This window comes from Micropterus dolomieu, linkage group LG06 (assembly GCF_021292245.1).
Source record: "Micropterus dolomieu isolate WLL.071019.BEF.003 ecotype Adirondacks linkage group LG06, ASM2129224v1, whole genome shotgun sequence".
In the NCBI taxonomy this organism is placed as follows: domain Eukaryota; kingdom Metazoa; phylum Chordata; class Actinopteri; order Centrarchiformes; family Centrarchidae; genus Micropterus; species Micropterus dolomieu.
The window spans coordinates 30,291,455-30,303,881 of NC_060155.1; the positions used below are offsets into that span (position 1 = coordinate 30,291,455).

General features: G+C 42.9%; 1 protein-coding gene across 5 annotated transcripts; it reads left to right on the plus strand.

Moving 5' to 3' along the window:
- Window positions 1-54: 54 nt before the first annotated feature.
- LOC123972011 (uromodulin-like) lies at window positions 55-9,321 on the plus strand. 5 transcript variants are annotated; one of them, XM_046051198.1, is made up of 10 exons: window positions 55-81; window positions 1,466-1,560; window positions 1,637-1,744; window positions 2,594-2,683; window positions 3,212-4,003; window positions 4,091-4,177; window positions 5,913-6,230; window positions 6,443-6,648; window positions 7,758-7,915; window positions 9,069-9,321. In XM_046051198.1, exons 4-10 carry the CDS (start codon window positions 2,617-2,619, stop codon window positions 9,319-9,321), a joined length of 1,881 nt encoding a protein of 626 aa, XP_045907154.1. In that variant the 5' UTR covers window positions 55-81; window positions 1,466-1,560; window positions 1,637-1,744; window positions 2,594-2,616. The 5 variants fall into 5 exon arrangements, with proteins under 5 accessions (XP_045907154.1, XP_045907151.1, XP_045907152.1 ...); XM_046051195.1 differs by lacking the exon at window positions 1,637-1,744 and having other exon boundaries at window positions 58-81; XM_046051196.1 differs by lacking the exon at window positions 55-81 and having other exon boundaries at window positions 1,200-1,560.
- Window positions 9,322-12,427: the final 3,106 nt, after the last annotated feature.

The window sequence follows — 12,427 nt, forward strand, 5'->3', positions numbered from 1 at the left end:
AGACTCGAACCCTCGCCTCTGTGTAAATTTAACCAGCGCCGTCGAAAAAGCTTATTAGGAGTCGGCTGTTCACTTTCTCTGGTGAGAACATTTAGTTTTAAGCCTGTTGTTCGCTAGACAAACTTATCAGCCTGTTAAAATGACCGTTAACGTGAATGACAGTTGCACCTAGCTAAGCTAGCTAGCTAGCTCCGCACACGGCCGTTAGCTCCGCTGTATCGTCACTTCCGGGCACTTCCTGGTTGCAAAAACTCAACATGGCGGCGCCCTATCGACCTAACTCAAGGCTTCAAAAGGGCGGTCCACAAAGCAACGGGTGACGTCACCATGACTACGTCCACTTCTTATATACAGTCTATGGTGTGAATGTTTGAGCACTTAGGCTCAGTGAAAGAATGTGAGTGAATGGTGAATGTGAGGTAGTATAAAAGCGCTTTGAGTGGTCGAAAAGACTAGAAAGGTGCTGTACAAATACAGAGCATTCACATTTTATTTAAGTTACGCAGGTCAAGTTACTTAAATTACTTAAGTTAACTGACATAAGTGACGGAATTATTTTAACCCAAACCACAATCTTTTCCTAAACTTGACCAAATTGCAACGTTTCACAACATTAACAATATGCAGTTTTACATATTGAAATGTTTTGCAACATTAACTAACTATTACGTAGTTTATTTACGCATATTTATTCTTGCTAACGTAAGGGTACCCAGGGCCAGGACCCCGACCAGGGTTTAGAACATTACTGAGGTCCAGATTGTTTTTTCTTTAAATAGAGTTTATTTACGGTAATTCACACCAACCAACGTTTTATTTAATACGGTCACACAAGCTAATGATCTATAATGAAAAAAAGACTTTAGTCAAAGCTGTGTGCAGTGAAACAAACTCACTACAGCCTAATAATCAGACTTTCCTATGATGAGAGCTGTCAGTCATTTTAAACGTTTACATGCGCAGTAATGCAAAGCAAATATTTTATGAAAGTGCTCTGAGATGACTGTCCAACTGGGGCTATGTAAATAAAATTGAATTGAAATATTTTGGGAGATTTAAGCAGCCAAACAAAAACACTGACCTTGACAGGACAGACAGAGGAAACTGCTCAGATTTGAATGCTGTCCTTCAGTTTTTAATAATCTCATGCTTCTTTTCCTTTGGAGCCATTTTGTCCCGCTGTATGAGTCAGTGAGCCGAAACCTTTGTTCCCAATAAACCAAGCTGTCCTAATCACAGAGCCCAGCAGCAGGTGTTCTAGAGAACAGATCTCTGTTGGTGGAACAAACTTCATATTTCCTGAATCTCAGCTGGAACTGAAAATTAAAAACAGTTGATTTTCATGTTGTCTGAAAGCGTTTCAAAAGAAGTTTCTCCAGAACGAAGTGAAAGAGCTCTTTCTCTCCACACAGTATTATTTGTCTGACCCAGTTCTTTTAATTTATGGCTTTACAACAACAATTAGCACCGACAGAGCCGCAGTTCACCTGCCGCTTCCCAGAAAGGACTCATCAGTTCTGAAGAGACTGACTGAAGTCTGAACACCTGAAGAAAGAAAAGGTAAAGATTAAACATGACTAAACGCAGATTCCAGTTTTTAGTTTTACAGACCTGTAATAAATCCTCCTTCATGCAGCTTGCAGTGTTCAGTTTGTGTGGATTCAGCTGCAGGATCATCGTGGAGGATCCAGCTTGTTCTGCTGAGAAGTGTTTCTGATATTTTGTCCACCACATATATATACAGGTCTGTTGGATTAGATTTAGCGAGGTGTACCTAATAAACTGGACACTGAGCGCAAATAATTACATACAGAATATCTACATATGCATTTCAACTACCATAAGAATAACAAGATAACTCTGTTTATTACCAAATAGATCTTTACAAATCCAGATACTCGGCTTTTTACCAAACTTTGCAAAGTGACAAAATGGATCCAGGTTTTTATTACTGTATCAGACGGGACGTTATCTGTTTTCATGTTGGACGTTCCTTCAGTGCCAGCCGAGAGTCTGATTAAAGAAGTTAAAGTTTCAGATAATTCTGTGTTGTAATGATTTTAAAATTAGGTTCTATACTGGGATGAAGTGAATTACTCTGAATATAATAAGTAGCTTAAATTAGTATTTTATGAATGTAATCACAGATTTATTAAATTAATGATTTGATCAGCTACATTCAATCGATCGATAAAGATGAGAGTTTGATAATCCTGAGCAGGCATAAAGAAAATTAATAATCTTTCTGGTGAACAGTTGCCGCTGCACTAATGAGAGTGGTGATGGAGCAGTGGATAAGACACATGCCTTTGGTGTGAGAGACCCAGGTTCAATACCCCACTGTGACACATCCACCATTGTGTCCCTGAGCAAGACTCTTAACCCCTCGCTGCTCCAGAGGCGTGACTCTGACATGTAGAGCAGCTGTAAGTCTCTTTGGATAGAAGCGTCAGCTAAATGAATAAATGTAATGATAAAATTGTACAGAGAAAAAGAAAACACTTCATTGTGATCTGGAGGTAACGGAGTAAGTAAACAGGTGATGTGAGCAGAAAATTAACCAGGTGAGTGAACCTGTTGTTTTCACCTCCAGCTGTCACAGTTTGGTGATTGAAAATGTTCCACCGGTTCATCTCTCTGCTCCTGCTGCTCGTCATGGCTGCCTGTTCAGCTGAGTCCACAGGTGAGTCCACAGCGTTGTTTTTTCAGTTGATTGAACTTTTTTAGAACTTGTTTCAACTTCATACTTTGAGTTAAAACAAATAATTATTATCAAATCAAAGCAAGAAAACTTCCCTTAAGTTAACTCAAGTTAAAACAACTTAACCACATTTATAATGTGTATATATAATGTGATACACCTGTGATATAATGTAAAAAAAAACAAACATTTATAATATAATACTTTCTGTTTCAAGTTAAGAGGATTTAAATTCAAAATTTGTTTCATTTACACGTATAAGACCGTTGGCAATGTTTTTCAATCAACACATACATATCTGCCAAAAGAGTCAACACAATGAGTTAATGCAAATTTAACTTTCAAAAACTCATTCAGTTGAGTTCAAAATCTAAAACTTGTCAGCGCTCTTGGGTTAAAAAGAAGAAGTAAGTGGTTGTAACTAAATGTGGCTGTAATGATTCACCGTGTGAGAGTTACCACAATGTTCTGGCAGTCACGTATGTCAGAGAGATCGTTTAACCTCCTCAGGGTCTGTAGCCACCAGCTGTGAGGCCTGTCACAGACTGGCTCGATGCCACGCCTCCATCCATGACAACAGCGTGGAAGCTGTGGGCGTGGCCTGCCGCTGTGAGGACGGTGTGGTGGGAGATGGCTTCACCTGCTACAACAAAACCACCTGCAACGATGGCTGCTGTGAACAAGGCTACCAATGGTCGCCGCTGCAGGGCTGCGTGGACATCGATGAGTGTTCGCTGCCCCGCCCTCCCTGTGGTCCCGGCCATCTCTGCGAAAACACCCCAGGCTCCTTCAACTGCCTGCTGACCCCCGATCTACAAAGTCGCACCGCTACCAAAACCAAACTGCGCTCAGTGACGTTTGTATGCCAGAGCGCACGGTGCCCTTTCGGTCAGGACTGCCTCCAGGTGAACGGCGCGTCTCGCTGCATCGACCCGTGTCAGCACTACTCTGCGTTAGAAGACACCTGGCGAGCCACAGACGTCAGGGCGGCCCCGGGGTCAGTGGCCTGCGACAGCCGTACAGATTGGCAGGGCTGGTACCGCCTGTTCATCGGTAACAGCAGTGTTCAGATGCCAGAGAGATGCATTGAGAGCCACATGTGTGGGACTGATGCTCCGCTGTGGTTGAGGACCGCCCACCCGCTGCAGTCAGATGGCATCATACCGGCAGAGGTTTGTGGCAGCTGGGAGAGAGGCTGCTGCCAGTTTCAGTCTAACCCCATCCACGTGAAAGCCTGCCCAGGAAACTACTACGTGTACAAGTTCGTAAGCCCGACTTTGTGTCGGTTAGCTTACTGCGCAGGTAAGCAACAGGTATCCATGGAGTTATACTGTGTAGTGTCAAGGTTTCTTTCTCTAGTGGACTCTGTTGTGTTGTGCTCCTCATCAGATGTCAACACCATGGTGTGTAATACCTGTGCTGAAGGTGAGACCTGTGTGAGCAACGACAAGATCACCTGGAGGTGTGAACGTCAGGGTGAGTGACCTCGTCCTCTGTAGGGATCAAAAAACACGGGAACCAAGGGTTTCGGATCATTGAGGTTCCATGGTCTTTTGGGAGGTTCCTCGTGATCTAAAGAGTTTCCTGAACTGGCTTTCTGTGGCTCATAGCTGACCATCCTTGACCAGGTGTACTAAAGGTGTTGTCACGGGCAGTTAAAGAGGTTCTAACCAAAGTTCTTGTGTTGTAGAGGTTACACTGGGTCTCTAAAGAGGTTCTACACGCTATAGGTCTTTCTAGTAATTCTGCAAGTTCTAAGGATGTTTTACTTGTCCTTCATGGGTTCTCACAAGTCCTTAAAGAGTTCATAGAGATCCTTCAGGAAATGACATAGGTCTTTCTTCTGAGGGCCCTTCAGAGTTGGAGTTAGTGGTTCCTAAGGGGTTTCCACAGATCTTCAAGGGAGTTCCATGGGTCCTGAAGAGAGTCTGGTGGTTCCCACATATTCTTTAAGTGTTTCAAGAGATTCTTCAAGAGAGGTACTTTAAGGGGTCGCACATGTCATAAAGAAGTTATGGGGACCTCTATAACTTCTTAATGACATGTGGAACCCCCACAGGTCCTCAAAGAGAGTCCTTCTAGAGGTTCCTAAAACTTACGTACCCACATATCCTTGTAAAAGTTCTTTAAAGGGTCAAGGAGGACCTTTAAACATTAAGAGTCAGAAGTCGGGGCTCCAGACTGCGACCATGTGGTCGCATTTTTAGAGAAAGCATACTAAATTTTTAAACTAGGAGCACCAGATGGGAGAACTTCTGTTATGAATTGGTGCACGTGTGCGAATGGCCCTATAGCTCAACACGCAAGTAGAGCGGTGTTTCCAGTAGCGGAAGTAAATCCATCCATCGTTAACCGCTTATCCTGCGTACGGGGTCGCGGGGGTGCTGGAGCCAATCCCAGCTTACATCGGGCGAAAGGCGGGGTCCACCCTGGACAGGTCGTCAGTCCATTTAATTATAGCAACAAAATGCTCTTCTTCTACAATCGGTCTCATATAATTAGGCTTATTTAAATGCGTTCATTGTGTTGCTGTTTGTTTCCAGCCTACAGTTTAATGATTAATTTTAAAATGTAGGAAATTTGACTGTTTTGATCTGTAATGAAATTAAGCAATTGTAAAATTAGTAAACGCCATAACTTCCACACTACTGCAGTCATCACTCAGTTTAAAGTGCTCCCACACAGCTGAGGGCTGCGTTTAGTTTTCCCTTTGATGTTAAATGTAGCGTTGCGTTCACTGCTGTCGGCGGAGGTCAGGCGTGTGAAAAACCCCCTCAATAATCAAATCTGAAAATCGAATGTGAACCCAACAGTTGAATATTTGAATATTGGGGTCCAGCCCTACACTCAAGTTGTATAAGGCAACCATCTCAAAACAGGTGTTTAAGAGGTAAAAAAAGCTCCATGAGAGTGAATTGTGAGAACAGTTATCATGTTAACTTGTGTGTCCAAGTTTGACGTCAGGAGATAACAGTAATGTTAAATTGAGGTGCTAGCTTGCAGTGCGTCTCTCTCTGGTCAGTCTTGCTAACGTTAGCTGGTCTGTCTGTTTGTCAGACACTTCCAGCGCTGTCACGTGACTTTGTGCCTGACAGAAGAGAGAGTGAATATACAGCTGTTTATTATTGTTTGATGTGAACAAGTGTTTCCTGTCTTGTTGACTGTACATGTGGGGACAAGCTGCTTTCTGTCTCTCTGTTTTAATGTTTAGCTGTCAACTTTCGGCTGAGGCTGGTGAACGGTAACACTCCGTGCTCTGGTAGAGTGGAGATCCTGCATACCGGCCAGTGGGGAACGGTGTGTGACGATGGCTGGGATTTAAACGACGCCCAGGTGGTCTGCAGACAGCGGGGCTGTGGCCTCGCCCAGTCGGCAACTGTGTCCGCCAGCTTTGGACAGGGCAGCGGACCGATCTGGATGGATGATGTTGCCTGTACGGGCAGAGAGCCTTCGTTATCTGAATGTAGCCATCCAGGGTTCGGCACTCACAACTGCATCCACGGCGAAGATGCCGGTGTCATTTGTTCAGGTTAGTTACGTTTACCTGAAGAGCAGCTAGCAGGTTAGCAGCTAGCAGGTTAGCTCTAACGATGGGAAAGGTAGGTAGGTGTCATAATGTTGATTTACCATTTCATCTATTGAAAAAAAAGTTTACTAACTTGTGTGCTTGTGATGGTTTGACTTTCATACCCACAATGCCTTGTTCCTGCTGTGTTTCATGTGGGTTGTCTTGTGTTTCAGAACTCGGTGGTTTTCAGGAGCCGGAGCTGGTGTGTGGACGGGATCACCTGCGTCTGACGGTCCAGAAGAGGCTGCTGGAGGACCGAGGGCTGAACGCCTCTTCCGCTCACCTGATCGACCCGCGCTGCCACCAGCAGGTCGACCAGCAGGAGGCCATGTGGTACCTGGTGGAGCGAAGGAACGGTGTCTGTGGAAACTTGGTGGAGGTGAGTTTGGTTAGATCTACCATGACTAATCCTATGTGGGGCCCACAGCAGTTTTGCTCTTTGGGTTGCGGTTAACGGCGCTAAGTTTAATCAGCTGTGAACCTATTTTTGGTTGCTGTCTTTGTTTTTGTCTCAGAGCTTTGACCCTTTCACAGTGTGTTTACAGATCATGAAGGTTAACTGGAACAGTTTGGTTCTAAAAATATCTTGTTCAGCGTTTGGTTTCACTAAAAAACACTCTAAGGAGTTGGCTGTTAATTTTGTTTTAAGCTGAATTACAGATGCACCTTGCTAACCAAGCTAGCAAGCACCACCCTCTTATCCAAATATGGTTACGTCTGGTTCCAAAAAAGCAAGATGACGACGGCCAAAATGCCAGTCTCGAGGCTTCACCATGGCAGTCCAAAAACTGGCTGGTGACGTGACAGTGGCTACGCTCATTTCTTTTATACAGCCTGTGGTCACACATCATTATACACAAGACTGCTTTATGTTTGGACAATCTAAAGGCTGCATAGAAACAAACTAAGGCACAAACATGTTTTCGCCATGCTGGCAGCGCAGCGCCTCGTTGGTCCAGACTGAAACATCAACTGCTGTTGGATGGATTGTGATGAAATGTGGTTCAGACATTCATGTTCCCCTAAGGATGAACTGGAATAATTTTGGTGATCCTCTGACTTTTCCTCTAGCGCCATCATCAGATCAGCCTCAGCTGAGTTTACTGCTAATTAACTAATGTTAGCATGCTAACATCCTAAACTAAGATTGTGAACATTGTAAAAATTACACCTTTAGCATGTTGTCATTGTGAGACTGTTAGTATTCTAATGTAGGTGTTAGCTGAAGTACAGCTTGGTAGCATGGCTGTAGACTTTTGAAAGGGTAAATGGCTACAAGCTTTTATCCAAAGCGCTTCACAAGGTTTTTGCTGCTCACCGATGGTAGTGAGCTTCCACGCAGGTGCTGCCAACCATCGTGAGCCACTTGGTTTTCAGTGTGTTGCCCAAGGAAACGTCGACATGTGGACAGGAGGGGGATCGAACCGACGACAAATGTCAAAAGTAATTTCCACTGATTTCCTCAGCTGGTCTTCTCTTTCCCATCAGACAAACGGCTCCCACATTACGTATTCCAACATTTTGTTTGTGTACCCCTCCGGTCGGACCAACGTCTCGCTCTCCATCCCAATGAGCTTCCCTTTCTCCTGCGTCTTCCCGCTGGATGACATCACCAGCCTCGACGCCGCCATTCGATACCAGCTGCCGTGAGTTCACCTTCCCCTGTATCAGTGTGTTTGTACTGTGAGATGTTTTAAAGTGTTTAACCAGCGAGTTATCTGAAGCGTCAGTGGTGTTCGTTACCTGCAGTTTAATGGTTAAACTGTTGACCTGAACGGTCTGCCTTTTTCCTCTTTTATTTTGAAGTTGTCTTTGTCTGTTAGTTATGTCTATCTTTGTTTCATGATTGTCCTGATGTGTTTCACGTTTTCGCTTGTTTTTGCCTCTGTATATTGTCCCTTGCTGTTCAGTCCTTGTGAGAACTTCGTTGTCGTTCCTGCCAGCTCCCTGCTTTGTTCTGTCTAGTTTTTGGATTTGATGACATGGATCTCTGTTTTCACTTCTGCCAGTATCCCAGGATGATTGCCTTTTTCTTTTGCCTATGTGATCAGTTTTGGACTTTGCTTTGCTTTTTGTTTGTTAAATAAATATCAAGAGAACCATGGCCTGTACTATAAAGGGAGTTCAACCTACTCAGAGTTAACTTGGGGTTATCAGGCAAACTCTGACCGCTACACTGGAGTTAAAGTGTATTACGAAGTTGGATAAGATGTTGGTTAGTTGAGTCCGTGTTAACTTAATTGGAGTTGGTGCGTGTTCGCATAAAAGGGGCGTGTTCAGCTGTGCAGGCAGAGTTTTTTGCCAGGGCGCATGCTCCGTATTTCTCCAGAGGAACGCACGTTGGTAGTGTCAGGAAATTGACACTGACAATGTTTTTTTTGTTGTGACTGTTACTATGATTGAGGTAAACAGACACCTGTCAGCCAATCACGGAGCAGGACTTCTCTGACCAGGATAGAGTGTCTCCCTGTGGAACAACACAGCTAACCCTGAACTCCCCTTGAAACTTCTCAATCTAAATCTGTGTGTTTGTACTCAGGGATCCTTTGCTTGTCTTTTATTTTGAAAAACTAAAACCCTTCAAAAACGTCTTAAATTGAAATCCCTGAATGAACACATGAAGTAACTCATCCTTATTAATGGATAAATTAAAGGTAATTTAAGCAGAAGAAATTCAGGTTTATAGTTTTTGTTTAGTCTGTGAGTGTCGAGTTATTTCAGTTCACCTGTGCGTCTTCTCTCGGGTTTTTTCTGGTAATATGTCTGAATGAACATGTGTGACGTCTCCTCCCTCATCAGGAGTCACAGAGTCGGGGTCGTGCGTTCAGGTGAACCCACCAGAGCTTCGATGACTCTGTACAAGATGCCGGACTACAGTGTGCCGTTCCCCACCGGCCCAGTCAGCCTGCCGCTCGGCTCCGCCCTGCACGTCGGCGTCTCCGTGGAGAACTATGACAACAACCGCTTTGTGCTCCTGCTGGAAAACTGCTACGTCACAAACTCCCCCGGCGCCAACGATCCCGTCAGATACTTCCTGATCCAGAACAGGTGACGAGTCAGCCCAGACAGATAAAAACAGTCCAGACTGATAAAAACAGTCCAGACAAAAACAGTCCAGACTGATAAAAACAGTTCAGACTGATAAAAACTGTCCAGACAAAAACAGTCCAGACTGATAAAGACAGTCCAGACTGATAAAAACAGTCCAGACTGATAAAAACTGTCCAGACAAAAACAGTCCAGACTGATAAAAACAGTTCAGACTGATAAAAACTGTCCAGACAAAAACAGTCCAGACTGATAAAAACAGTTCAGACTGATAAAAACTGTCCAGACTGATAAAGACAGTCCAGACTGATAAAAACAGTCCAGACTGATAAAAACTGTCCAGACTGATAAAGACAGTCCAGACTGATAAAAACTGTCCAGACAAAAACAGTCCAGACTGATAAAAACAGTTCAGACTGATAAAAACTGTCCAGACTGATAAAGACAGTCCAGACTGATAAAAACAGTCCAGACTGATAAAAACTGTCCAGACTGATAAAGACAGTCCAGACTGATAAAAACTGTCCAGACAAAAACAGTCCAGACTGATAAAAACAGTTCAGACTGATAAAAACTGTCCAGACTGATAAAGACAGTCCAGACTGATAAAAACAGTCCAGACTGATAAAAACTGTCCAGACTGATAAAGACAGTCCAGACTGATAAAAACTGTCCAGACAAAAACAGTCCAGACTGATAAAAACAGTTCAGACTGATAAAAACTGTCCAGACTGATAAAGACAGTCCAGACTGATAAAAACAGTCCAGACTGATAAAAACTGTCCAGACTGATAAAGACAGTCCAGACTGATAAAAACTGTCCAGACAAAAACAGTCCAGACTGATAAAAACAGTTCAGACTGATAAAAACTGTCCAGACTGATAAAGACAGTCCAGACTGATAAAAACAGTCCAGACTGATAAAAACTGTCCAGACTGATAAAGACAGTCCAGACTGATAAAAACTGTCCAGACAAAAACAGTCCAGACTGATAAAAACAGTTCAGACTGATAAAAACTGTCCAGACTGATAAAGACAGTCCAGACTGATAAAAACAGTCCAGACTGATAAAAACTGTCCAGACTGATAAAGACAGTCCAGACTGATAAAAACTGTCCAGACTGATAAAAACACTCCAGACTGATAAAAACTGTCCAGACTGATAAAGACAGTCCAGACTGATAAAAACAGTCCAGACAGATAAAAACTGTCCAGACTGATAAAGACAGTCCATACTGATAAAGACACTCCAGACTGATAAAAACTGTCCAGACTGATAAAAACAGTCCAGACTGATAAAGACAGTCCAGACTGATAAAAACAGTCCAGACAGATAAAAACTGTCCAGACTGATAAAGACAGTCCAGACTGATAAAGACAGTCCAGACTGATAAAAACTGTCCAGACCGATAAAGACAGTCCAGACTGATAAAAACAGTCCAGACTGATAAAGACAGTCCAGACTGATAAAAACTGTCCAGACTGATAAAGACAGTCCAGACTGATAAAAACAGTCCAGACTGATAAAGTAAGTCCAGACTGATAAAGACAGTCCAGACTGATAAAGACAGTCCAGACTGATAAAAACTGTCCAGACTGATAAAGACAGTCCAGACTGATAAAGACAGTCTAGACTGATAAAAACTGTCCAGACTGATAAAGACTGTCCAGACTGATAAAAACTGTCCAGACTGATAAAGACAGTCCAGACTGATAAAGACAGTCCAGACAGATAAAAACTGTCCAGACTGATAAAAACTGTCCAGACTGATAAAGACAGTCCAGACTGATAAAAACTGTCCAGACTGATAAAGACAGTCCAGACTGATAAAGACAGTCCAGACAGATAAAAACTGTCCAGACTGATAAAAACTGTCCAGACTGATAAAGACAGTCCAGACAGATAAAAACTGTCCAGACAGATAAAGACAGTCCAGACAGATAAAAACTGTCCAGACAGATAAAAACTGTCCAGACTGATAAAGACAGTCCAGACTGATAAAGACAGTCCAGACAGATAAAACTGTCCAGACTGATAAAGACTGTCCAGACTGATAAAGACTGTCCAGACTGATAAAAACTGTCCAGACTGATAAAGACAGTCCAGACAGATAAAGACAGTCCAGACTGATAAAAACTGTCCAGACTGATAAAGACAGTCCAGACTGATAAAGACAGTCCAGACTGATAAAAACTGTCCAGACCGATAAAGACAGTCCAGACTGATAAAAACTGTCCAGACAGATAAAAACTGTCCAGACTGATAAAAACTGTCCAGACCGATAAAGACAGTCCAGACTGATAAAAACAGTCCAGACTGATAAATACAGTCCAGACTGATAAAGACAGTCCAGACTGATAAAAACTGTCCAGACTGATAAAGACAGTCCAGACAGATAAAGACAGTCCAGACTGATAAAAACTGTCCAGACTGATAAAGACAGTCCAGACTGATAAAGACAGTCCAGACAGATAAAAACTGTCCAGACTGATAAAGACAGTCCAGACAGATAAAGACAGTCCAGACTGATAAAAACTGTCCAGACTGATAAAAACTGTCCAGACTGATAAATACAGTCCAGACAGATAAATACAGTCCAGACTGATAAAAACTGTCCAGACTGATAAAGACAGTCCAGACTGATAAAAACTGTCCAGACTGATAAAGACAGTCCAGACTGATAAAAACTGTCCAGACTGATAAAAACTGTCCAGACTGATAAAGACAGTCCAGACTGATAAAAACTGTCCAGACTGATAGACAGTCCAGACAGATAAAGACTGTCCAGACTGATAAAAACTGTCCAGACTGATAAAGACTGTCCAGACTGATAAAAACTGTCCAGACTGATAAAAACAGTCCAGACTGATAAAAACTGTCCAGACTGATAAAGACAGTCCAGACAGATAAAGACAGTCCAGACTGATAAAAACAGTCCAGACAGATAAAAACTGTCCAGACTGATAAAAACAGTCCAGACTGATAAAAACAGTCCAGACTGATAAAAACTGTCCAGACTGATAAAAACAGTCCAGACTGATAAAGACAGTCCAGACAGATAAAAGCTGTCCAGACTGATAAAAACAGTCCAGACAGATAAAGACAGTC

Excerpts from the sequence above, each read along its gene's own strand:
- LOC123972011 (XM_046051198.1), top strand. The coding sequence starts at position 2,617 with ATGTTCCACCGGTTCATCTCTCTGCTCCTGCTGCTCGTCATGGCTGCC. Across the intron at positions 6,231-6,442 it reads TGCCGGTGTCATTTGTTCAG|AACTCGGTGGTTTTCAGGAG; the intron begins GTTAGTTACGTT and ends CTTGTGTTTCAG. Across the intron at positions 6,649-7,757 it reads TCTGTGGAAACTTGGTGGAG|ACAAACGGCTCCCACATTAC; the intron begins GTGAGTTTGGTT and ends CTTTCCCATCAG.